General features: G+C 45.4%; 2 protein-coding genes across 5 annotated transcripts; both read right to left on the bottom strand.

Moving 5' to 3' along the window:
* Nucleotides 1–339: 339 nt before the first annotated feature.
* Nucleotides 340–22655, bottom strand: acox3 (acyl-CoA oxidase 3, pristanoyl). Of its 4 annotated transcripts, none has more exons than XM_056442655.1 (19): nt 22501–22653; nt 21854–21991; nt 21357–21454; nt 21146–21281; nt 19734–19808; nt 19556–19645; nt 16993–17136; nt 15853–15941; nt 13470–13566; nt 10652–10834; nt 10457–10579; nt 10233–10353; nt 10017–10139; nt 8193–8306; nt 7258–7373; nt 5478–5652; nt 3581–3648; nt 3396–3482; nt 340–1099 (listed from the first exon to the last, which is right to left on the bottom strand). In XM_056442655.1, exons 2-19 carry the CDS (start codon nt 21971–21973, stop codon nt 980–982), a joined length of 2079 nt encoding a protein of 692 aa, XP_056298630.1. In that variant the 5' UTR covers nt 21974–21991; nt 22501–22653; the 3' UTR covers nt 340–979. The 4 variants fall into 4 exon arrangements, with proteins under 4 accessions (XP_056298630.1, XP_056298631.1, XP_056298632.1 ...); XM_056442656.1 differs by having other exon boundaries at nt 21854–22012; XM_056442657.1 differs by lacking the exon at nt 3396–3482 and having other exon boundaries at nt 3530–3648; nt 22501–22655.
* On the bottom strand, nt 13594–15824 carry LOC130211706 (uncharacterized). The gene is made up of 2 exons (XM_056442659.1): nt 14609–15824; nt 13594–13888 (listed from the first exon to the last, which is right to left on the bottom strand). The coding sequence occupies exons 1-2, from the start codon at nt 15260–15262 to the stop codon at nt 13595–13597; spliced, it is 948 nt and encodes a 315-aa protein (XP_056298634.1). The 5' UTR covers nt 15263–15824; the 3' UTR covers nt 13594.
* Nucleotides 22656–27439: the final 4784 nt, after the last annotated feature.

The following is a 27439-nucleotide window of genomic DNA, read 5'->3' on the forward strand; positions in this document are numbered from 1 at the left end:
AGTGCGCGGTAGTAGACACAGCCTATGTGTGTGTGAGGGGTCAGAGAGGGCCAGTGTGTGTGTGTGTGTGAGGGGTCAGAGGGTCACATTTCAGTGTTCCACTATGATTCTAAAGTGTTTATATACGACCTATTTTCTATTAATCTATTTCTAGTCGTAAGAACAAAAAATAAATAGTCTTGAAAAAGAATCTGTGTAGAACAGATCAATGTTTTTATACATGGTGGAAACGGTAATCATCTTCTCAACATGACACGTTCTGCAGTGTTCGTTGCTTTTTTAAATGTTATTATTTAAATAGTCATTCAGGTTTCACTGGAACAAAAAAAACATCAGACGTGTTATTAACTATATTTATTTGGCATAGTGTTAAATATAAACATTAATAATGCATCTACCCAATTTACAGAATAATTATTACATATTTCATTACATGTGGAAACACATTTTTAAATGATATTTTTCCAAGGAATGGCATTATTGACGAGGTAAGGACAAATGTGGCAACGTATGTATTCCCCTGTATAATCCCACAATCAGAGTTTAATAAAGCAGATGAAAGTCTTTCTGTGGAACACAAATCAATTCGACGAAGTGTGGCATCAACTGAAAACCTAAAAGTTGTCCATTGGGTTATCAGTTATCATTTGACTAAATGTGTCAAATGATTTGCAGTCTTCTTGGTTAGTCATCGTTGGGAAGACGAGGGTTGGTTTACATTATGAAGAACTGGATTATTTTCTCTTTAAAACTGATATTAAAAGTTTCAAATATATCCTTTAATTACTAAAATTTGTATACAACATGATTTAAAGTCAAATCCTGAATTCATCTAGTGAAAAATGAACCCCAACCAAGAATAATCATCACGAAGTATATAAATTACATTTTTAACGTGCAGTTATTTAAGGCCACACACGCACATTCACCCCCCAGACTCCCCGGGACACGTAATCCAGGGTTGTGGTCCAAGTGGACTCTAGAGTTTGGGCCGCAGGGATCCGACCACCGGCTTGTCTGAGCTGAACTCTTTCCACCAGGACGGCCGCTCCAGAACCTTGTCGCCCTGCATGACCGTCGCCCACAGGTTCTTGTAGAGCTACGAGCGAGACACAAAGGAGAGGAGCGTTCATTTACACGACCTTCAGAAGTTAGGAGTCACGTAGACATGTCCTTATTGTTCAAAGCACTGTTTCTTCAATGAAGATACATTAAATGAATCATAAACTCTCTACATGTTAATGTGTAGATGACTATTCTCTGGTGTTAATGAAGTCTCTACAGAGGTGTGTAGAGGCCCATCTCCAGTGTTCTAGTGGTACATTGTATTCTCGCCTTAGAAGACTAACGGAGGGGGAGAAAACCCTTTAAACCCTTTTGATGTGAGCACAGCTGAAAACAGTTATGCTGGTGAAGCTATAAAACTGGCCTTCCTTTGAGCAACAAGAAGAACAACATTAATATTTACAATATATACAATCATTATTTATAACCTAGTCCATATCTTGACTAGATTTGATATTCATTTGATAAATAAACATTTGATGACATGGAAAACACCAGATTGTCTGGGTGACCTCAAAACTTTCAACGGTGGTGTATCTCTCATGAAGATTAAAACATCCCCAAAAAAGAAACAAAGACTGGGACTGGGACCATGTTCCTAATCCACCTTTCTCCCAGGACTGGAGAACACAAAGACAAGGGGATTGTGGGTGTTCTGATACGATCGAGTTCCCTCCCTGTAGAATCATAACTTCCTGTCTGATGATCAAAGCCCACAAGAGAAGGCCGAGCCGTCGAGGATTCTGTAAACAAGCTACCGGCTCGTTGTCAACGTCACTTCTCTTCCCGCAGTCAGAGCATCAAGCCAAACAGCTGCATGAATTACGGCCCGGAGCCTCTCCATGTTATTTGTACTCGACCGCAGCTGAACAGGAAGTTTGTTTGTATGGTTATATTTCAATTCATCCGGAGATCCAGAGCGGGGTTGTTGTTCGAGGCTTAGAGGAAGACACAGGTTACACAAACAGAGGACAAACTTCTCCTGAGCCGCAGCGGGGATAGAGTTACAACATCGAACTCCTGAATGACTCCACTTCTATGGGATTAGATAAACAAGTCATCATTCCAACTCTATCTATTTGAGATTTCTGTGAAAACATTTCGTACAATCAACTTTTGGTATTTCTCACCAAAAACTACATTTGACCACAATTAAATTGATCATGATAAAGGTCTGTTTTATTTAATTGATCATGATAAAGGTTTAATTTACTCAAATCATGATAAAAGGTTTAATTTATTTAATTTATAATGTTAAAAGGTTTAATTTATTTATCATGATAAAGGTTTAATTTATTTATCAGGTTTAATTTACTTAATTTATAATGATAAAGGTTTAATTTATTTAATTCATCATAACGGTTTAATTTATTTTATTTCTAATGTTAAAAGGTTTAATTTATAATGATAATGGTTTAATTTATTAAATGATAAAGGTTTAATTAATTTAATTTATAATGTTAAAAGGTTTAATTTATTTATCATGATAAAGGTTTAATTTATTTAATTTATCAGGTTTAATTTCTTTAATTCATCATGATAAAAGGTTTAATTTACAATGATAAAGGTTTAATTTATAATGATAAAGGTTTAATTTATTTAATTTATAATGATAAAGGTTTAATTTATTTATAATGTTAAAAGGTTTAATTTATTTTATTTATTATGTTAAAAGGTTTAATTCATCATGATAAAGGTTTAATTTATTTAATACATCATGATAAAAGGTTTAATTTACTTAATTTCTCTTGATAATGGTTTAATTTATTAAATGATAAAGGTTTAATTTACTTGCACCCCAATTCTGGTTCTGACTGAATGGAGCTTGAACGCATCATGGGGTAACTTGCTGCTAACAGCCAATGTCGTCCTTACACATAATTAGAGCCCCCCCCCCCCCCCCTCAATGGAAACTTCCTCATTTCAAAAGTGAAACTTAAATCTTATGTAGTCGTAGTTCTGCTCATTAGCCCCGCCCCTTCCTCTTGTTATTGCTTCATGTCTTTATCCATGAAGACCCTCAGAGGCCAAGAAGACAGACAGGAAGTCAGAGGAATTAAGCTATAAACTCTCAAACTGGAATCCAAGTCCTCTGTTCAAATAACCGTGACCCCGAGGTGGAGCAGCAGAGACAGGAGGGAAAGCAACAGGAAGTGCAGCCGAGGTCCCGTCAACAACCGTCAGACGAGCAAACGCTGTGTTGTCCTGGAAGAGACGAGAGCCTGAACCTCACTTAGTGTCCCAGAGGGGTCCACGGGGGGGGGGGACTTATTATGGGAACTTCTCTACTTATTGTATTTATTATTATTTGTGCGTGTGTGTGTGTTCACCTGTCCATCTGCGTTGCCGATGGGCGAGTTGAGAATGAAATCCGGAGGTGCAAAAACATCCACCAACGCTACGGCGTCGTCCTTCAACTGTCACACACACACACTCAGAGTTAGGAGGGAGGAGCAGAACCTACCACGACAGGTAGGAAGTAGAGAAGGACACACACACTGCAGTGGTTGTGTACCTGGGAGCAGAGAGCGAGAATGGCCATCTGGACCAACTCGTTGGGCTTCCTCCCACTCAGGTACCCACCTGTAGGGAGGAGACACCATGAGGACACGTGTAGAGGACACGTGTGTAGAGGACACGTGTGTAGAGGACATGTGCAGAGGACATGTGCGGAGGACATGTGTGGAGGACATGTGCAGAGGACATGTGCAGAGGACATGTGCGCAGAGGACATGTGCGTAGAGGACATGTGTAGAGGACATGTGCGCAGAGGACATATGCGTAGAGGACATGTGTAGAGGACATGTATAGAGGACATGTGTAGAGGACATGTGTAGAGGACATGTGTAGAGGACATGTGTAGAGGACATGTGTGTAGAGGACATGTGTAGAGGACATGTGTAGAGGACATGTGTAGAGGACATGTGTGTAGAGGACATGTGTAGAGGACATGTGTAGAGGACATGTATAGAGGACATGTGTAGAGGACATGTGTAGAGGACATGTATAGAGGACATGTGTAGAGGACATGTATAGAGGACATGTATAGAGGACATGTGTAGAGGACATGTATAGAGGACATGTATAGAGGACATGTGTGTAGAGGACATGTGTGTAGAGGACATGTGTAGAGGACATGTGTAGAGGACATGTGTGTAGAGGACATGTGTAGAGGACATGTATAGAGGACATGTGTAGAGGACATGTGTAGAGGACATGTGTAGAGGACATGTGTAGAGGACATGTGTGTAGAGGACATGTGTGTAGAGGACATGTGTAGAGGACATGTATAGAGGACATGTGCAGAGGACATGTGCAGAGGACATGTGTGTAGAGGACATGTGTGTAGAGGACATGTATAGAGGACATGTATAGAGGACATGTGTAGAGGACATGTGTAGACAACATGTGTGTAGAGGACATGTGTAGACGACATATGTGTAGAGGACATTTGTAGAGGACATGTGTAGACGACATGTGTGTAGAGGACATGTGTAGAGGACATGTATAGAGGACATGTTTAGAGGACATGTGTAGAGGACATGTATAGAGGACATGTATAGAGGACATGTATAGAGGACATGTATAGAGGACATGCGTAGAGGACATGCGTAGAGGACATGTATAGAGGACATGTATAGAGGACATGTATAGAGGACATGTATAGAGGACATGTATAGAGGACATGTATAGAGGACATGTATAGAGGACATGTATAGAGGACATGTGTGTAGAGGACATGTATAGAGGACATGTGTAGATGACATGTGTGTAGATGACATGTGTAGAGGACATGTATAGAGGACATGTGTAGAGGACATGTGTAGAGGACATGTGTGTAGAGGACATGTGTAGAGGACATGTGTAGAGGACATGTGTAGAGGACATGTGTAGAGGACATGTGTAGAGGACATGTATAGAGGACATGTGCAGAGGACATGTGCAGAGGACATGTGCAGAGGACATGTGTAGAGGACATGTGTAGAGGACATGTGTAGAGGACATGTATAGAGGACATGTGTAGAGGACATGTGTAGAGGACATGTGTAGAGGACATGTATAGAGGACATGTATAGAGGACATGTGTGTAGAGGACATGTGTAGAGGACATGTATAGAGGACATGTGTAGAGGACATGTGTAGAGGACATGTGTAGAGGACATGTGTAGAGGACATGTGTAGAGGACATGTGTAGAGGACATGTATAGAGGACATGTGTAGAGGACATGTGTAGAGGACATGTGTAGAGGACATGTATAGAGGACATGTATAGAGGACATGTGTAGAGGACATGTATAGAGGACATGTGTAGAGGACATGTATAGAGGACATGTATAGAGGACATGTGTAGAGGACATGTGTAGAGGACATGTGTAGAGGACATGTGTAGAGGACATGTGTAGAGGACAGACCCTGGTACAGTGTGGCCATGTGGCTGCTGAGGCTCCACAGCCCGTACAGCGCACACAGCTGGCTCAGCACTGGTCTGAGACCAGCCGGTGTGTCCTCAGCAGAGACCTGGGCAGCAAACCTCTGGAGGCAGTTGAGCTCGATGTAGGCGATGGCCAGGGAGCGGCAGTAGTAAACCTGCACACAAAGACACACACACACAGTATAGTTGGAGCTACTGCCAGAGCAGAAGCAGAACAACACACTATTTGTTTTGTTATTTCTGAATGTTCATATTCCATGAGTCCAGGATGTCTGTGGCTGCAGCCGAGGAGGAGGAGGAGGAGGAGTGGACGAAGCCTGCAGACATTACATTTGGATCGAGGCCATTTGGGGTTTTTTGCAACCAGTGAACGGAAGTGACCATATTTACGAGGAGGGATGTAGAGGCGCTGTTTCTGGCTCTGGTAGAGACCTGCCAATCAAGTTGCCCCCTAAAGCGTCCCCTGCTTTATGGTCTGTAGACTCTAGATGACCATCATGCTGTATAGAAGACTAGAAACTAGAGACTGAGACAAAAACTCATGTTTACAATGTTTACTGAGGGAATACATCAAGAGAAGTAGAGTCACTATATAGACTTCTATACAACCAGAGGAGTCACTATATAGACTTCTATACAACCAGAGGAGTTACCTTTTAAAGGAATGAGTGGATATATTACACATGGCTGGTATTTACGCTGTGAAGGACTTAACATGACAGACCTGTCTTATATTATTTGACAGCAACAGTATTTTTTTAAATTGCACAGCACATGGGAAATACATAACGTACAGAACTTATTTAGAATATGTAGTCACACTGTACATGAACTTGGAAAAAGCTGCACAGTTAAAACAAGCTGAACGCTTAACTCTCTGGAACCATTACATTTATACAGCCAACATTAAACATGCGTGTGTATCATATTAATGCTAACCATAACAAATAAATGCAGTGACACACACACATTTCCGAGAACCACGAGGCCCGCCCGTCTGACCCGGTGACCTCCAGCTGCATCTCATTAACGTGTGACACAATAACACAAACCAGATGACGGCAGAACATCCGTTATGCTGTTCATGATCAGCTGCAACATTATGTCCACCTCAGAGCTACTTTATTTCAAATAGGGGACAGAGGGAACGAATGAATACAGACGGGGTGAAAAAACTAAAACAAATGTTATTCAAAAGGCTGTTTATATATATATATATACACACACACACACACACTACCGTTCAAAGGTCTGGGCTCACCAGACTATCTGGTGTTTAACATGAAAACTCACTTTTATTTATCAAATTTATATAAAATAGTCAAAACCTTGACAAGGTTATAAATAATTATGTTTATAATAAATATTAATGTTGTTCTTGTGGCTCAAAGGAAGGCCAGTTTTATAGCTTCACCAGCATAACTGTTTTCAGCTGCGCTCACATCAAAAGGGTATAATGGGTTTTCTACCCCTCCGTTCGTCTTCTAAGGCCAGAACACAATGTACCACGAGAACACTGGAGATGGGTCTCTACACACCTCTGTAGAGACTTCATTAACACCAGAGAATAGTCATCTACACATTAACATGTGGAGAGTTTATGATTCATTTAATGTATCTTCATTGGAAAAACAGTGCTTGGAAACATAAGGACATTTCTACGTGACTCCAAACTTTTGAACGGTAGTGTGTGTGTGTATATATCTCTCTAACATTTCCCCTTGACCTCACAAACCACTCAAAGGAAGGCTCCTTCCTACCTGGCTGCTGTTGCGGGCCTCAAAGTCGTCCTTCCCCTGCGCCCTCTGCTCTTCAAGCCTCCTCCGGCTCTCTTCCAGCAGGAAACACACCAGCCACTTATAAGCTGCCAGCGGCACTGAAGTGACCAAGAGACAGAACATTCAACAAGTTACTCTGGGAAACCACCGTGGACATGATGAATGTGACAGGTGAAGGGCGTTGGTCAAACCAGTGGTTCTCAAGCTTTTTCTGCCGCGCCCCAAGACAATGTCACTAAAACGACTAAATGGTCCACGCTGAATTTGCATTGAAATAACATCGTTTTGTGACTCCTCCATTTGGGCTTTTTCAAATAATATAATTATTTTGTAATCACTTTCAAGATGGCTCCGTCAGACCAAAAATCGAATACAAGTTTCCAATCACTTTATTATAATACAGTTCTATCTAGAAAACAGCATATAGTGGCTGCAATTAACATGTTTGGCACTGAATATATAAGAAAATAACAATAAAATATGATCTGTGAAAAACTAAACAAAAAAAGTTCAAATATAAATATTTGGTAAGAAAGAGTTTCAATGAGTTTTGAATATCTTTTCAAAACAACAATAACGTAACGGAGTTTCAGGCTTGATACTCAATTCATGCTCAATGTTGAGCTCTTGTTTTGAAGGGCCACAGCAGGAAAGCCGATCTCACGGAGGTAGGATGTGGCAAGTAACGTCGTAACGTAAACATTTACAATAAACTACCGGCACTTCACTCTTTATTTATTAATGACTTATGTCTGTGTACTGTGTAACATGTTCTCAATAAAGGTCTTGAAATTATTTTATTTTTTAAAATCTTCTGCAATTCCCCTCGCGCCCCACCTGTAATTCCTTGGTGCCCCACTAGGGGGGCGCGCCCCACAGTTTGAAGGGAACGACTCCCTTCTGACTTCCTGCAGTACCTGCAGAGTCCATGCACTGCTCCGTGGTTGTTGCTGTGAACTTGGTTTCCAGGATCTGGTGGAAGTGGTCCAGGAAGTCCACCGTGTGGAATGGAGACTCGATCCGCACGCCGTCTGAAACCAGGAGCGCAGACTCAAAGAGACCAATCGCAACAGCGGGGGAGGAGCCCCAAGAGAATCACCAAACTCACACCATAAGACCAGCTGTTGGGTGGAGGCGGGGCTACAGCGGAGTTAATCAGATGTATTTACTCAAAGGAGTCGAAGAGACATTATAGATGAAGCAGAGAACATACTCTAAATACAGCTCACGCCAGAGGAGGACATGGACATCTTTGTTCGGGGGCAATGTTTGCCCCACTGACTGAACTTCAGGGGGAACTAAAAATACATTGTGGCCACTTTTTAAAAATGTGTGTAATTCATTTAAAAGCTGGTTCATGCCCTGTGCACTGACCTCTGTGCTTGTTGTGCAGCCTCCTTCACAATAAAAGCTGGTTTATGCCCTGTGCACTGACCTCTGTGCTTGTTGTGCAGCCTCCTTCACAATAAAAGCTGGTTTAACCCCTGTGCACTGACCTCTGTGCTTGTTGTGCAGCCTCCTTCACAATAAAAGCTGGTTTATGCCCTGTGCACTGACCTCTGTGCTTGTTGTGCAGCCTCCTTCACAATAAAAGCTGGTTTAACCCCTGTGCACTGACCTCTGTGCTTGTTGTGCAGCCTCCTTCACAATAAAAGCTGGTTTAACCCCTGTGCACCAACCTGTGCTTGTTGTGCAGTCTCCTTCACAATAAAAGCTGGTTTAACCCCTGTGCACTGACCTGTGCTTGGCGTGCAGCCTCCTTCACAATAAAAGCTGGTTTAACCCCTGTGCACTGACCTGTGCTTGGCGTGCAGCCTCCTTCACAATAAAAGCTGGTTTAACCCCTGTGCACTGACCTCTGTGCTTGTTGTGCAGCCTCCTTCACAATAAAAGCTGGTTTAACCCCTGTGCACTGACCTCTGTGCTTGTTGTGCAGCCTCCTTCACAATAAAAGCTGGTTTAACCCCTGTGCACCGACCTGTGCTTGTTGTGCAGTCTCTTTCACAATAAAAGCTGGTTTAACCCCTGTGCTTGTTATGCAGCCTCCTTCACAATAAAAGCTGGTTTAAATACTGTGCACTGACCTCTGTGCTTGGCGTGCAGCCTCCTTCACAATAAAAGCTGGTTTAACCCCTGTGCACTGACCTCTGTGCTTGGCGTGCAGCCTCCTTCACAATAAAAGCTGGTTTAACCCCTGTGCTTGTTGTGCAGCCTCCTTCACAATAAAAGCTGGTTTAAATACTGTGCACTGACCTCTGTGCTTGGCGTGCAGCCTCCTTCACAATAAAAGCTGGTTTAACCCCTGTGCACTGACCTCTGTGCTTGTTGTGCAGCCTCCTTCACAATAAAAGCTGGTTTAACCCCTGTGCACTGACCTCTGTGCTTGTTGTGCAGCCTCCTTCACAATAAAAGCTGGTTTAACCCCTGTGCACTGACTTCTGTGCTTGGCGTGCAGCCTCCTTCACAATAAAAGCTGGTTTAACCCCTGTGCACTGACCTCTGTGCTTGTTGTGCAGCCTCCTTCACAATAAAAGCTGGTTTAACCCCTGTGCACTGACCTCTGTGCTTGGCGTGCAGCCTCCTTCACAATAAAAGCTGGTTTAACCCCTGTGCACTGACCTCTGTGCTTGGCGTGCAGCCTCCTTCACAATAAAAGCTGGTTTAACCCCTGTGCACTGACCTCTGTGCTTGGCGTGCAGCCTCCTTCACAATAAAAGCTGGTTTAACCCCTGTGCACTGACCTCTGTGCTTGTTGTGCAGCCAGCTCAGCAGGTAGTTGCTGGTCTGCTGCAGCAACACGTTGTTGTCTCCTTCGTACGTGCAGTTTGGATCGTTGTCATTACGCAGATCGCCCAACCGGTTCACTGGAAGAGAGAGGAAAGGTAGTCAGGTCTCTGAGTGTGCGTGTGTGTGTGTGTGTGTGTGTGTATGTGTGTGTGTATGTGTGTGTGACTGACTGGCCAGGTATCCGTGTCCACCGCACGCCTCCCTGCACTCCTGGATCCCCCTCTGAGCGGTCCACGAGCACAGAGGCTTACTGGAGCAGCCCATGGCGTGGATCTCCCTGCCCATGTCCGCCTGAACACACACACACAGAGACACACACACACACACACAGACCAGTTCATACAGAGCATACCTCCGGACATGCACATGCATGTTGCACCCCGCCCTGACTCACTTGTCTCTCACTCTTCTCCTTCATCATCTGTCCGAGCTGAAACTCGATGAAGTTCATGAAGAGAGATTTGGAGAAATGGTCCAGAGCGTAAGCTGCTGCGAGGTACGGGATCAGACGCCATTGCTGGAGAGAGAAGGACATCAGTCACATGGCGTCAGCCCAGGTACGTTCTAGTTTGATGGACCGTGTCCTCACCTGTAACTGGTACTCCAACACTGGGATCTCCTCCGTGTTTTGGGGTCCGAACTGCCTCCTGGTGGCGGAGAAGCGTATGGCGACGATCAGAGCCAGCTTCAGGTTGACCTGCGCCATCCTGGTGATGGACAACCGCCCCCCCGACAGGGCCCCGAGAGACTCCCCGAAACGCTTGTTGGGATCCTGAAGGAGAGGAAAGATGGAGACATGAGGAACAACTGAAGAGAAAAAGGAACATTTATGGATTTATAATATCCCTCGATTTGAAATCACAAGATTTTGGAAAGCTGATAAGATATTTCTAACAACATATTATAACAACTTCTCAGCGTGGCGTTTGAGAACCCGTTTGTGTCAGATTCAGACCGGGCTAAAGCGATGACGAAATATCTGTTGGCCGCAGCCCAACAACATGGCCTCCAGTACCATCCGTAGAGCTCTGATCACCAGAGAAGTGGATCCAGGATTACCCCCCAATAACCCCTAACACCTCCGCTGAGAGTCTGGTACCGACAGCCGCTAGAGGCCCGATGTCGATATCCACCACAGATAACAGGAACCACATAAATGATGCCGTGATAGAATGTCATCAGTTTGGCATCCCGATGGGGAATCCCAGTGAGCCAGAGGAAGCGCCTCCTTGGTTTCAGTTTTCTGTCAGAGAGCAACGTCACCAACGACCAGCACTGCAGGTCAAGAGCGTCCATCACGTCTGGGTGTGTTCTGTAATCATCTTCAAATGGTCACAATGTCTCAGGAAAGTGTTTTTAAAATAACTTTTAGAAAGTTATTTGCCTAATAATCAAAATCTGACATAACTGCATAATTTCTCACCTGAGAAAGCCTGAAAGTTTTACCAAAGCCCCGACCTAAGGACCTGAACCTGCTCCTCGAGGTCTTATGGTGTGTTCACACCGGACGCGGCGAAATTTCGAAGCGCGTCAAGATTACATGCAAAGTCAATGCACAGCTGCGTAGAAGCTGCGTATTTCCCAGCGAGCAGCGCGTCAGACGCATTTGAAGCAGCAGAACAGAGAGTTTGCCGCGGGGCGAACAGAGCCAACAGACGCAGCTCGGCGACGCGCGAGTTGAAATTTCCCAACTCCGGCAGCAAAAACGCGTGAGTCATAGTTGCGTCAGCCAATCAGCATTGAGCAGCTCCGCTCGTCATCGTCCTGCCGGTTTAGAAAGTGGAGGAAAAGATTATTGTCGCCGTCTGTGGGCACCCCGAACTTTATGACACAACTCTTTTTACTTACCGAAACCGGAGCTATAAAGATGAAGTGTGGAAGAAGGTCGGAGAAACCGTGGGACTACCTGGTAAGTTTTGAATGTATGTATTTGCTTTTATTCTAGATATTTGTTGTACTTTACTATCAACCAACCGCCGGCATATGTGTGTCATGGCAGAGAAGATCTGCCTCCGGAGGTGGAAAAGTCTCAGAGACACGTATCAAAGAGAGAAGAAGAGAGAGAGAGAAGCGCAGTGGGAGTGCAGCTCAGTCCACTAACAAGTGGAAGTACTCTGCGGTTGCGACGCGTCTGGTGTGAACACACTTTTTTCCGACGCGCGTCGAGACTGCTGCGTCAGACGCGTGGAGAATTTTTTCGACGCGTCCGGTGTGAACGCACCATGAGGGACATTATTTTAGGGATAACTACGGAGGCGGAGCCAAGCCACTGAACCAAGTGAGCCTGTTATGGACCACATTTCAATTTCGGAATCAATAGGTCTTTTACAAATCTAGCACATTTTTAGTCCAGTGGAATGTGAGCTCGTGGGTTAGGGACGGGTCCAGGACCCAGATGCATTGTGGTTGCTCCACATTTTCTCTACTGCAGCCAAAACACGGTCACCTCGCCATCTTGGTTTCTTGAAACCAGTGAATAGAAGGACAACATTTAAGGCTTTAAAACAGTGTTCCACCAACCAGCGGGAGACATGACAAGGACTACGTTGTATCAGATCAATATTAATCTGACGACAGGCACCATTATACTTTAATAAAGTCTGCAAGTAAAATATAAGTTTGTTAACCCAAATGCATCTCAAATATGAACACATTATAGAGACTATATCACAGGTGACAAACACACGGCCCGCCGAGTCAGTTTATGTGGCCCTTGGCGGCTTGAAAGACATATGATCACCTTTTCTTTAAAAAAAATGTAAAAAAATCCTGTGCTTTTATTTTGAAGGTTTCAAATTAAATAGATTTACATTATAATATGAGAGACATTTAATTATGTACAATATTTCTAGACTCAAAGAACAATAATCAAATGCAAAAAGAGTTAGTTAACAATATGTTCGGGAGTAGTTTCTACATTTATATATTTCTGTTACAGCCGGCTCTTTGAGGGACGCCATGACGCTGATGTGGCCCACAGGCGGACGCCCCTGGACTAAATTGTATCTCTACGATATATTTCCAATATGGTAGAGCAACACTGGCTGCCGTTTCTGTCTTGCATCTTTAATTAAACCCTGAACAGCATGGGCAACACTCATGTGGGAACTGTATTCATATCAAGATGTTAAACTATGTATTATGTGCAACGCAAGCTCCTGGTTGTGTGACAGTCACATGACTGACAGGAGGAGACATCAAAGGGTTCAATCATCTTTAATGTTTGAGCAGGCTGCGTGTTCAGAGAAGTTATGAAGTTCATCTGAGCACTTCTTCTCCACGCTGGTTACGTTTCACTTATGAAATATGAATCCCTCAGTCCTCAGTGCAAAGCAAGCCGGGGTCTTTCAAGAGAAACTCACACAAACTACCTTTTCAAAAGTCTTTGAATGCCACGTCCGACTGACCTTGAATGGAGTCACGTAGCGGCCATCGGGGGTGACGTCTCCAGTCTTGTTCAGCAGATTCTCCCGAGGGATCCTCACGTTGTGAAACACGGCGAAGCTGAAGGGAGAAGATGGGGAAGCTTCGGTTACCCCGACGACCGTGTGAGGAACACGAGAGCAGGAAATGGACTCGGGAGTGGTCCGTATGAATGATGACTCGGCATCTGTGTGGCGTCGGGGTGGGAGGCCCCCAGAACAGAACTGGTAACCAGCTGGGAGGAGCCTGAAGACGCCTGGTCACTTTGAGGCCGGCGATGAAGATCACAAGTCTCCGTTGCCGTGGCGACAGACAACAGCGCAGCCTCCCTCTCTCCTCGGGCTGGAGAACTCATAAACTCATCGTAACACATGTGGAGCAGGTCCAACCTCACACCCAGGACCTGGTCTAGCCTCACACCCAGGACCTGGTCCACCCTCACACCCAGGACCTGGTCCAACCTCACACCCAGGACCTGGTCCACCATCACACCCAGGACCTGGTCTAGCCTCACACCCAGGACCTGGTCCACCCTCACACCCAGGACCTGGTCCACCCTCACACCCAGGACCTGGTCTAGCCTCACACCCAGGACCTGGTCCACCATCACACCCAGGACCTGGTCCACCATCACACCCAGGACCTGGTCTAGCCTCACACCCAGGACCTGGTCCAACCTCACACCCAGGACCTGGTCCACCATCACACCCAGGACCTGGTCCACCATCACACCCAGGACCTGGTCCACCCTCACACCCAGGACCTGGTCCACCCTCACACCCAGGACCTGGTCTAACCTCACACACAGGACCTGGTCCACCCTCACACCCAGGACCTGGTCCACCCTCACACCCAGGACCTGGTCCACCCTCACACCCAGGACCTGGTCTAACCTCACACACAGGACCTGGTCCACCCTCACACCCAGGACCTGGTCCACCATCACACCCAGGACCTGGTCTAACCTCACACCCAGGACCTGGTCTAACCTCACACCCAGGACCTGGTCCAACCTCACACCCAGGACCTGGTCCACCCTCACACCCAGGACCTGGTCCACCCTCACACCCAGGACCTGGTCCAACCTCACACCCAGGACCTGGTCCACCATCACACCCAGGACCTGGTCCAACCTCACACCCAGGACCTGGTCTAGCCTCACACCCAGGACCTGGTCTAGCCTCACACCCAGGACCTGGTCTAGCCTCACACCCAGGACCTGGTCTAGCCTCACACCCAGGACCTGGTCCAACCTCACACCCAGGACCACCATCACACCCAGGACCTGGTCCACCCTCACACCCAGGACCTGGTCTAACCTCACACCCAGGACCTGGTCCACCATCACACCCAGGACCTGGTCCAACCTCACACCCAGGACCTGGTCCACCATCACACCCAGGACCTGGTCCAGCCTCACACCCAGGACCTGGTCTAGCCTCACACCCAGGACCTGGTCCAACCTCACACCCAGGACCTCGTCCAACCTCACACCCAGGACCTGGTCTAGCCTCACACCCAGGACCTGGTCTAGCCTCACACCCAGGACCTGGTCCAACCTCACACCCAGGACCTGGTCCAACCTCACACCCAGGACCTGGTCCAACCTCACACCCAGGACCTGGTCTAACCTCACACCCAGGACCTGGTCCACCCTCACACCCAGGACCTGGTCTAACCTCACACCCAGGACCTGGTCCAACCTCACACCCAGGACCTGGTCCACCCTCACACCCAGGACCTGGTCCAACCTCACACCCAGGACCTGGTCCACCATCACACCCAGGACCTGGTCCAACCTCACACCCAGGACCTGGTCTAGCCTCACACCCAGGACCTGGTCCAACCTCACACCCAGGACCTGGTCCACCCTCACACCCAGGACCTGGTCTAACCTCACACACAGGACCTGGTCCAACCCAGAAACTAAAAACACATCTTTTTTCCGACTATATCTGGATTAAAAAACAGATGAGCGCTTCAGTGGCTCTCATTGTAGTCGTACTTATAGATTACTTCTGGTACTTTGACTCTTGAAGAAATGTTTTGTTCTGTATTCTTGTTGTTCTGAGTTTGTCCTCTTGGTTGAATTCACTTGTTGTCAGTCTCTTTGGATAAAAGCGTCAGCTAAAGGACATGTAATAAATGGTTTATTAATGCTGAAACTGTTTTGGGGTCAAAGGTCTGTGTGTGGCCTCCCTTCCTGTCTCTTTTCATTCTGCTTCCATAGGGCTACGTGTGTCATGTCCTCCTCGTGCTGCCTTTGGACATATGGGCTGGGCTTCCTTACAACAGACCACCACAGGCTGTGGAGCGACTGTGGCGTCCAGCAGGCTCACGGCCCCTCCTCCTCCTGCTGCCACCTACCCGTTGTCCAGTCCGTTCTGACCCAGCTTCTTGCCCATGTCTCCCACCAGCACCCCAGGCAGAGCCAGCAGCGTCTTGGGATCTCTCACCTGCAGAGCAACAACAACACGGAGTGCATTATTGAAACAGGATTAATATGTGTTATAATAATGTGTCTGGATGACTTGTGTTAAAAAGCCATCCATGGTCAAATGTGCCAGTTTGATGCTGGTTCCGAGTCCACATGGTGGTGTTTGAGTACGACATACATGTTCTTCAGGAACTTCAAACGCTTATACAGAATACAGAGTTACACTCCAGCCAGTGTCTCTTAAAAAGTGAACTTTTTCTTTCATGAATATCAGAACAGTGCCGGCATGTTCATATAAACTGTCCGTTCAAAATATTGTTTTTGAGAATCAATACGGTCACAAAAGCTGACTGCGATACTCGGGTCCATGTAGACTTTCCCTCAACAGAGATAACCTCAGTGTGTATGGCGCGGCTGAGGTCACATGTTCTTTTAGCATCACAGCTGCTCTCAGACTGTCAGTAATTGTGACTCGGCTTAAAACTGGATGTGTTGTGACATTAGATGTTTAAGCTGCTTCAGTGATTGGCCCTCCCCCGGACTCACTGAAAGAGGGCCAAGCTAGAAAACAATCATTTCTTTTTGAAGGCCGTCCACCAAGCCGTGTTAAGTGGAATCAGAAGGTCTTCAGAGACCCAGGAGGCCTCGGTGTTCCACTGAGTCACTCAGAAGGTCTTTCGTTCCAGCAGCAGTTCGATTTTAAATGAACACCTGTATGTATTTATTTATTTATTTTGATTTAGCATGTTTCTGATAAGTTTACTTTACCTTCTGGTTGTCTGTTCCTTGTCGTGTGTTTCTCGTCTGTATGCCTTGTTGCTGGCGAATGAGTTTCCCCACTGGGGATTAATAAAGTTTTCTAATCTAATCTAATCTTTTATTTCATAATTTTGAAACAGCGACCACACGTCGTGTAACGAGTCCAGAGGTGATCGACTCCTCGAGGCCTTTGTATGGCTTCATTGTCGCACTGCCCGGCGCTCGCTGGTCACACTGCGTCTGCAGCCGCGTGGCGTCGCATCAGTCCGATAGCAGCCGGCTGTAAACGGGTCGAAGGTTCAGATTCTCACCGGCACGACGAAGGAGTGCAGGCCGTGGCACGCCCGGTCCGGCGTGTAGAGCTGAGCGAACAGCAAGGTGTGAGTCGCCGTCTTGCCGAGGTTCCCCACCCAGAACTTGGCGGCCTCGAAGTCCGGAGAGTTGATCACAAACTCCTGAGGGGGAGAGAGTTCAATCTCGTCTGCAACCGGGGACGTGTGTGTGTGTATATATATGTATATACAGTGGGTACGGAAAGTATTCAGACCCCTTTAAATGTTCACTCTTTGTTCCATTTGCTAAAATCAAAACAGTTCTTTTTTTTCTCATTAATGTAACTCAGCTCCATCTTGACAGAAAAAAACAGAACTGTAGAAATGTTTGCAAATCTATTAAAAAAGAAAAAGTGAAATAGCACATGGTCCTCAGACCCGTTGCTCAGTGTTGAGGAGAAGCCTTCGGAGCTTGTACAGCAGGAGTCTAAATATATACACTACCGTTCAAAAGTTTGGGATCACTTAGAAATGTCCTTATTTTTCAAAGAAAAGCATTGTTTTTTCCAATGAAGATAACATTAAATCAATCAGAAATACACTCTATACATTGTTAATGTGGTAAATGACTATTCTAGGTGGAAACGTCTGGTTTCTAATGAAATATCTCCATAGGTGTATAGAGGCCCATTTCCATCATCACTCCAGTGTTCTAATGGTACATTGTGTTTGCTAATCGCCTTAGAAGACTAATGGATGATTAGAAAACCCTTGAAAACCCTTGTGCAATTATGTTAGCACAGCTGAAAACTGTTTTGCTGATGAGAGAAGCTATAGAACTGGCCTTCCTTTGAGCTAGTTGATTATCTGGAGCATCACATTTGTGGGTTCGATAACTCTCAAAATGGCCAGAAAAAAAGAACTTTCATGTGAAACTCGCCAGTCTATTCTTGTTCTTAGAAATGAAGGCTATTCCATGCGAGAAATTGCAAAGAAACTGAAAATGTCCTCCAGCGGTGTGTACTACTCCCTTCAGAGAACAGCACCAACGGGCTCTAACCAGAGCAGAAAGAGACGTGGGAGGCCCCGGTGCACAACTCAGCAAGAAGACAAGTACATTAGAGTCTCTAGTTTGAGAAATAGACGCCTCACAGGTCCTCAACTGGCAGCTTCTTTAAATGGTACCCGAAACGCCAGTGTCAACGCCGACAGTGAAGAGGCGACTCGGGATGCTGGCCTTCTAGGCAGAGTGGCAAAGAAAAGCCATATCTGAGACTGGCCAATCAAAAGAAAAGATTGGTATGGGCAAAAGAACACAGGCATTGGACAGAGGAAGATTGGAAAAAGGTGTTCTGGACAGATGAATCCAAGTTTGAGGTGTTTGGATCACACAGAAGAACATTTGTGAGACGCAGAACAGGTGAAAAGATGCTGGAAGAGTGCCTGACACCATCTGTCAAGCATGGTGGAGGTCATGTGATGGTCTGGGGCTGCTTTGGTGCTGGGAAAGTGGGAGGTACCAGGTAAAAGGGATTTTAAATAAGGAAGGCTATCACTCCATTTGGCAACGCCATGCCATATACCCTGTGGGCAGCGCTTGATTGGAGCCAATGTCCTCCTCCAACAGGACAATGACCCAAAGCACACCTCCACATTGTGCAAGAACTATTGAGGGAAGAAGCAGGCAGCTTGCTGTCTGTAATGGAGTGGCCAGTCACCAGATCTCAACCCCATTGAGCTGTTGTGGGAGCAGCTTGACCGTATGGTCCTCAAGAAGTGCCCATCAAGCCAATCCAACTTGTGGAGGTGCTTCAGGAAGCGTGGGGTGACATTTCAACAGATTACCTCAACAAATTAACAGCTAGAATGACAAAGGTCTGCAATGCTGTAATTGCTGCAAAAGGAGCATTCTTTGACGAAAGCAAAGTTTGAAGAAAAAAATTAATACTTCAAATACAAATCATTATTTCTAACCTTGTCAATGTCTTGACTATATTTTCTATACATTTTGCAACTCATTTGATAAATAAAAATGTGGAAAACACGAAATTGTCTGGGTGATCCCAAACTTTTGAACGGTAGTGTATATATATATATATATATATATTAGGGCTGTGAAACGATTAAAAATTTTAATCAAATTAATCACAGGTTTCTGTGGATTAATCATGATTAATCACATATTACCAATATTCTCGGTATATTTTTGTGAGAACATAAAGATTTATGACAAAAGCCGGATATATACATTTATACACAGGGGTGCACATAACTTGCTCACTGGGGGGGGGGGGGTGCAAGTGACTTTTTTTTCGTCCCGATGTGCGTGCACACGCCGGCATCGGAGCTCTGCGGCGCGCGAGCAGGAGATCGGAGTTGTGTTAACGCGACACGTAGAGACAGAATGACATGCTGCTGTAGAGACGACCAACAACAGACGGATTGGAAGCTCATTCTGCGCATGCGGTAAATGCGGTAAAAAAATTTAACTAATTAATCCTGTAATTTAATCATAACGCGTTATTTTTCACAGCACTAATATATATATATATATTTATACACATGTATGTGTATGCATATATGTGTGTGTGTGTGTGCTGACCTGCGTGGCGGGGTCATACGTTGCCGTGGTCCTCATGGCTCTGGTGTTGCTGCCGTGGCTCAGCTCGGTCAGTGCGAAGCAACCGAACGTCTACGAAGAGATCCGTGATGACGACGATGATGATGATGACGATGATGACCCGAGTGCGATCAGCTGGAAAGCTGTGCAGAACTCTTACCGTCATGTTTTCGATATTTTCGACAAACTTCATGTGTCTTCCCGATCCCGTGCTGGCAACAGTCGCTCCGAACATCTGGAACAGAAGAAGTTGTTTTTAGCATCTTTGACTGCGACTTCTACGACGTCAATAGACCAATTAAAAAAATATTTAAATGAAAATGGAGACGCAACATAATTATTCATAGATTTAAGATGGACTTGGTTAAATCGCTTTAGAAGTGGTCCTGCACCACCTCCACTGGCTCCCGGTCAAGTTCAGGATAGACTTCAAACTCCTACTCATCACCTACAAAGCCCTCAACAACCTGGCCCCTCCCCATCTCTCTGACTCCTCCCCCTCCACGCTCCAACCCGTTGCCTCAGGTCCGCCGGCACAACCGCTCTGAAGACCATCAGGACCAAGCGCCGGACCTGGGATGACCAGGCCTTCTTAGCAGCTGCCCCCCCCCCCTCTGGAACGCTCTCCCAGTCCGTCAGGCTCCCAACCTACCATTATTTAAGCCCTCAAAACACACCTCTTCCAACTCGCTCTCTCCTGCTAACCACTGACCCCGATACGACCCCTGACCCCGATACGACCCACACCGCTCCTCCAGTCTGCTTTCCTTTCTTATTGTTACCATACGTCCCATTTGTTTGTTTTGTCTGCTTTCTTTTTGTTTTGTTCCGTTTGTCTCTTGTAAAGCGTCTTTTTGTACTAGAAAAACGCTGTAGAAGTCTGAATTATTATTATTATCATCTCTAATCTCTCCTTCTGGTCACATGACATCTATTGTTCTGTCCATCCTGGAGAGGGATCCTCCTCTGTTCTCTTCTGAAGGTTTCTTCCCTTTTTACCCCTGAAGGGTTATTTGGGAGTTTTTCCTGATCCGATGTGAGGTCAAAGGTCAGGGATGTCTATGTGTACAGATTGTAAAGCACTCAGACAAATTTGTAATTTTTTTAAATGGGCTCTAGAAATAAACTGAATGAATTGAAACTGAATGTACTCGGGCTGCGACTGATGACGTGTCACAAGAACACAAGAACGCTGATTGAGAAACATTACATTACATGTCATTTGGCTGACGCTTTTATCCAAAGCGACTTACAGGACTGTTACATTCATTCACTGTAGACGCAGCTACAGGGAGCAACTCAGGGTTAAGTGCCTTGCTCAAGGACACATCGACTAGGGCGGGGATTGAACCTCCAACCCCCTGATGGAAAGACGGACCTGCTACCCACTCACCCATAGTCGCATAAACGGCTTCAGTCTCTAGTTTCAAGTCTTCTTCTATACATGATGTCATCATATAGTACATAATGGTTAGTCAAACAGACCATAAAGCAGGCTATGCTTCAGGGGCGGGGCTACAAGGTGACTGACAATTTCTCATTTTGCACACCTCAAAAAGAAAGCACACTCACGGCTTTGTTGAGGAAGTACTTGGCCGACATGGCCCAGTCGTACATGCCCAGACAGTCATTGAACACCACGCCCTTCCACGGGTTCTCCATCATCTCGTCCGTCGGCAGGAAGTCGTAGCGGAAGAGCTGCTTCACCCTGCAGACGTTTTATCGGACGCTTTATACGTTTACATTGTACAAAAGTAATAAAAACGTGACCCGACGTCGGTACCTGAGGAAGGTCAGCTCCCTCATCTTCTCCAGAGGGACGTCTTCCCCGGGCTGACGGGCGAACACGGGGTCGCCCTCCAGCGCAGTAAACACCTGCCGCTGCAGAGAAGGAGAGAAATGAAGAGGATGTGATGTGAGGAGGAGCAGTCGGACGACTTCGGGCACCAGAGATGTGTTGTGGTCAGAACACACAGGCTTCTTTCAGCCCAGACGCTGGTCTGAACTGAACCAAATATGTATTGTTGCCACGACCAGAAACAAGTTGTTCCGTTTCAATTTGCTCACCGCGTTTTTCAATACCTCAAGTAGGGGGCATTAATCATTAATGCAACCCACTAAAACCAGAGGCAGGAGCGCCTTGGTAACAGCGCATGCCACATAACCGCAGGTGTAATTTCCAGCCTTTAATCAATCAATCTCTCTCTCTGCCTCTCTTGCTCTCTCACCCTTGCTCGCTCTCATCTGTAAATGTGTACAACTATTCAACTTGATGGCTACCTTGAACGCCATGATGTCCTCTCCCTCGAGGAAGAGGAGCATGTCCTTCCAGTTGAAGGAAGCTTTGTGCCTGTAGAGGTCCAGCGGGCCCCTGGGGAGGTCAGCCACGCCGTGATCCATCGCCTCTACAGTTGCTCTCTGGGAGGAAGAGGAGAAATCCTACGTTGGCAGCGGTGGAGGAAGAACTCAGATGCGTTAATTCAGTACATGTACAACACAGGTAATCGAGGGAGCGATTGGTTTATAATAATGTAATTAACTTTAATTTAGTTTGCAAGACATTCAGCAATATTAATATGCGTTTCATTGAGTTCAGACAGAGGAATCGTGGGTACAACACATTTGGTGGCGAGACATTGGCCCCGTCTCACAGCGGAGGACAAGGTTCACTGGACCAGAGCTACCTGCGCATGCGCAGCCTGCCCCGCTGAAGATGCCGCTCCGTGTTACCGTGTCCAATAACGGGACGCCCTCCACACTGCTCGCGTCACGTCGCTGTTCCTCTGAACGTGACGCCAACTGAAGCCATAACGTTGCGGCGGAAGGAGAATTGACGGCTTCGTAAGCAGCTAGTGAGTTAACGTAGCTTTAAATTCAATGGACACGTTCACGTTACGCCGCCGTTCATGTCAACCCTTCAGTCTTACCTTCTCGTTCCGAGTCAACTTTCCCAGTTACTATCTCCGTCTCTTCGACAGCTGTCAACACGTGTCTGTGTTTGTAAAAGTGCGTGCCAGAGGTAACTCTTTTTCTTTTCTTCTTCGGTGGTGTTTAGGTCGCTGGCTGCATTACTGCCTTCTTCCGGTTTCAGTCAGTTCCTTGTGTTGTCCCGCCTACTCAGCTTTCTTCTTCTTCTTTTTGTTTTTAGGCGGCTGGCATCCAAACTGGTGCATTACCGCCACCTACTGCCTTTCTTTGCGAACTAGAAATATCTAGCACTTTATCCCCTCAAAAAGAAAAGAAATTAAAATTAAATTAAAATAAACTAAACTAAGAAGCCCTGTCAACTTCAGTGCCCTAAATTCTTTTATTCAACCCTGTCTCCTTCAGATACTGCAGCACCCTTCCTGCCCCCAAGGATAATGCATCCCTCAATTGCACCCCTCCTCCTGCCAGCCTCCTCTTCAACCTGCCTCGCTCGTTTCTAAATGTCTGGCAATGCCACATGACATGATCCACCGTTTCTGCTGTCTTGCAGGACTCGCACAGTCCGGTTGGGTGTTTTTTAATTAATTGCATTGTTTTGTTTAGCTTTGTATGTCCAATCCTGAGTCTAGTCGATATGTTTTCTTCTCTAGTGCTAAATATTGTTGTCCTCCCCTTGTTAACCTCCTTCTGAATAGTATACAGATGTCTTCCTGTGCCTCCTGCCTCCCAACTGTGCTGCCATTCCTTAATAATGTTTATTTTTATGAGTGATTTAGCTTCTGATTTGCTAAATAAAATATCCTTCTTGTTCTGACATTCCAGTGCTTGCTTTGCTAGTTTGTCTGCTGCTTCATTTCCCTTTACCCCTCTATGTGCCGGCACCCACATGAATGCTACCAAAATACCCATATGCTTAAGATGGAAAAGTGCTTTGTGTATTTCATTGATTAAGTCCTGCCTGCTGTTAGATGTGAGTGATTGTAAGGACAATAATGTTGAACTGGAATCCGAATAAATGATGACCTTACTGATCTGAACCTCCTCCACCCACTGGAGTGCTGCTAGAATGGCCAATGTCTCGACTGTATCCACCGACAGATGGTCTGACGATCTCCGTTTGACTTCATCACGAAAAGATGGGCTGGTGACCGCAAAACCGGTTCTACCTGTACGAGGATCTTTTGATCCATCCGTGTATGCCGGAGTAAATGATTTATATGTCGTCTTTAGCCTCTCCTCCACCATTCCTGCAATATTATCAATGTTTTTAAGTGCTTGGGTTTTGTTCAGAGTGAGAAAAAATTGATCAACTAAGACTGAGGAAAATAACCAAGCAGGTGTTACCGATAGCGACACGGCAGCAGTGAATTTGATCTGATTCAACCCCATCTCCCTTGCAAATTGTCCACGACTCCACGCAAAGCAGCCCCGTTTGTCCCTTTGGCTTTCCCAACACGGCATGAGCCCCTTTGTGGTTGGCTGCTTGTCCACGGAATGCCCTTCAGATTGGCCCAATAGCTCAACAATAATTGTTTACGTCTCAAATGCAGCGGCATCTCACCCACCTCCACGCCTACTCAGCTTTCCCCATTGGTCCCATTTATGAGAGTTAAAAAACATTGCTTCAAGAACACCGAGTACAGACTTGTGCACTTTGGACATGGGAGTCCAGAGAGGACTTGATGACGTCACATCAGCTGGTCTTGCTCATGAATTTAATCCAATTATTCACTGTAAATTATTTTTAACATTCAAACAAAATATGACAACCCTGCTGTTTTCATTATCCCTTAAATATAATTAGTTTATTTGAATTGTGCATGTGGATATATATATATATATTTCTAAACACACCATTTTAAATAAAATTATCATACACATATAAATGTATTTATATTGTGTACAAAATAAAAGATAAATATATATAGTGTTTATTAATATATAGTTTATATTTAAATATGTCTAATAATTGTATAGATATATATATTTGTATATATATATACACATGTGTACATAAATATATATATGGTTATATTACACATGTAATTGCAAACAATTCAGTCTAAAGTAAAAAAGATATTGCTATAGTTCAACGTTAAAGTTTAAATACAATATTAAGTTATGAATCTTAACCCTCAGTCAAACTGATTTAACGTTAATGTGAATAAATAATAAACTTTGTGCTCGTTAGATCCTCCAAAACCCAATTATCATATTTCATGTTTAACCGCTACGGAGACATCAGAGCCAGCGGAGCATTTAAAAAAGTCCTGCCGATCACATATTAGATTTTTAAACAACTAACTTCTCGCCTAAAAACATCCTAAAATTACATTCCGTGACTCAACAACAGTAGTGTTTATAAAAAGTCAACTGTCAAATTGTTTCCGGTTGCTGGTGTGAAATGCATTCTGGGATATTGGCTGGCCAGAGTACGCACAAGTCTCATCTGATGCATCCTGGGTAGGGGGGGGGGGGGGTCAATTGGCCGGCCGGTGTTTATGAGATTGGAGTGGGACACGGAGAAAATGTGGAGTGGTGCTCTTCGCAATAAAACATCTTTGATGGGGCGTGTCGCGTCTCGGCCAATCAGCGTCAAGATGTCTTCAGCGTTTGGTGGTTTAGGTTAGCTTGAATGTTAGTCCGCTACATCTGCTGCTGTCACGCTGCACGGTGTAGCGATGCTAACAAAGTACCCGTACGTTAAACACAATGTGATTTAGTATATTTTTAGTCTCAATACTTCATTAAGAGAGCGATCAGAGCGCACGCGCTGCTCCGTGTCGAGCTGTCTGCACACACTGCGCTGCGCTAACAGAGAGGGGCGCTAAGTGGCGGAATTTTTGAGTCTTCGGCTTTAAAAATAAAAATAAAAAAAGATGCCAGAAGTGAAATGTTTCAGTTCTTTGTCTCCAATGCAGACAGTCTGTAAACTTATGTAACTCTACAGCTGCTCATCCTGATGAACTCTGTATCCTCTGGTCAGATACAGACTAACGGCTTCATAGTGTATCATCAATGCTATGATGGCTCCATGTAGTTTCATTCATATCTGGCTGTAGGCTAATACTAATATTACTGCCATTTGTTAAGTGTTGAAAAAGTTGGTAAAAAGTGAACCATAGACTTCCGGTTTTGCGCATGGCGGAGTAGGCAGCTCGTCGGAAGGGCTCTGTCACTATTTTACATTTATTTGGCATTTGCTTTTATAATTACAAGACAAACTTGAAAAACCAGCTTCTAAAACGTACTTCTGCTACGGGGTACACTGTATTCACTTCAACATGGGCAAACCCAACGCAGCCAGAGGAGGGAAAAAACCCGAAAGCGAGAGCAAGCAAGTCCACGATGGCGACCTAGCATCAGACCTAGCTAGCGGCGACACGACACATGGAGACGGCAACGGCAGCAACGCTCTCCCTCGCTGACATGCAGAAACTACTCGCCGGTATGGAGGAGCGGATAATCAACACTCTGACAGCTCAAATTTCAGCCAACCACGCCACCATTGCCAGACATGACCAGACAATTCAAGCCATTGAGACGTCAATGAACGACTTTCAGGGGAGAATAACTGCACTGGAGGCCGCGGTCGGCAGCTTCGTGAAGGAGAACGAGCTACTGAAGTTTAAGGTCGACGATCTCGAGAACAGATCACGGAGATGCAATATCCGTATTACAGGCATACCCGAGAGAGCGGAAGGCACCCGACCAACGCCTTTCATTGAATCCTTTATCGAGGAATGATTCGGCGCGGACGCTTTCCCCCGTAGCTTAGCCGTGGACAGAGCGCACAGGGTGGCTGTCCAGAGGAGACGGACGGCGCGCCTCGGCCCTTCATCGCCTGCGTTCATCACTTCCAGACGAAGCAGCGTATAATGCAGCTGGCACGAGAGAAAGGTCCCTTGTCCTACAAGGGCTCGGAAATTCATATTTACGCCGACTATAGCGCTGAAGTGGCTAAAAAGAGAGCTACCTTTTCCCCCGTCAAATCCGCGCTGAGGAAAGCAGGCTCCCAATTCAGCCTGATCTTCCCGGCTAAGCTGCGAGTGATCGCCGATGGAACCAGGCACGAGTTCAATACCCCGGGTGAAGCGGCTTCCTTCTTGGAGAACATTCGGAACATTCAACCGGCAGCATGAGACTCCTCGGCAACTATAACAAGGACCTTGGTGACACTACCTTTTCTTAGCTTAGGTTGGGCTAACCGGTGAGTGAATACTTTTGCGTGCTAAACTGACACGTTGTATAAATAGTCACATTTATGAACAGTATATTACTAACCTGATCGTGTTCATATAACGCTGAACATTCATATACTCTTCACTGAACCTTATTACCCGAATGTCAAACTGTCCTAAACATGACTTAAAAACAGCATTTTGGGTCAGTTGAAAGTGTCACGCTCTCGAGGTCTGTTATTAAGACTGGCGTAGATTACAGGGATATTATATCCCCACTCTGGGATCACAGTTAATGCTACTTGTTCTTATTTTTTATTATCTTACTATCTAATTAGCGTTGAATGTATATATCATCTCCTCTTGTCAAATTCTAACCCCATAATATACAGAACGGCTGTTTGTTGTGTTGACTAATGTTTAGAAAATGTCTTTCACAGTACTGCTCCGTAGATTCTTTAAAAGAAGCGGTTCACAAGTTAAGATCCTTTCCTTTTTTTTGCCTTTACATTCATTCTTATAGACAGAGTTTAAAGTGCATGATAGAGTTATGCACACCGTTTTCAATAGTACAACAGGTAGGGTTAACAGGTTTAGGTACCAAGGACTGGAGCCTTTTATTCTTAATGTGTTTTGTTGTTGTTGTTTTTTGTTGTTGTTTTTTTTGTATCTTCCTTTGTCTCCCCCCACACCCCTCCTACTCCCCCACCCTTCCATTGGTGCTCTGTTGCTATATCCCTCTATTTAAACTATGAAC

This window comes from Pseudoliparis swirei, chromosome 21, assembly GCF_029220125.1.
Source record: "Pseudoliparis swirei isolate HS2019 ecotype Mariana Trench chromosome 21, NWPU_hadal_v1, whole genome shotgun sequence".
NCBI lineage: Eukaryota > Metazoa > Chordata > Actinopteri > Perciformes > Liparidae > Pseudoliparis > Pseudoliparis swirei.

Bases quoted from the DNA above. Each gene is read 5' to 3' on its own strand.
- LOC130211706 (XM_056442659.1), bottom strand. From the start codon at position 15,262: ATGGTGGACCAGGTCCTGGGTGTGAGGTTGGACCAGGTCCTGGGTGTG. The intron at 13,889-14,608 runs GTCCTGGGTGTG...AGGCTAGACCAG, and splicing joins TGGGTGTGAGGTTGGACCAG to GTCCTGGGTGTGAGGTTGGA.
- acox3 (XM_056442655.1), bottom strand. From the start codon at position 21,973: ATGGATCACGGCGTGGCTGACCTCCCCAGGGGCCCGCTGGACCTCTAC. The intron at 21,282-21,356 runs GTACCGACGTCG...AAACGTCTGCAG, and splicing joins AGGGAGCTGACCTTCCTCAG to GGTGAAGCAGCTCTTCCGCT. The intron at 5,653-7,257 runs GTAGGAAGGAGC...CTTTGTGTGCAG, and splicing joins AGGCCCGCAACAGCAGCCAG to GTTTACTACTGCCGCTCCCT.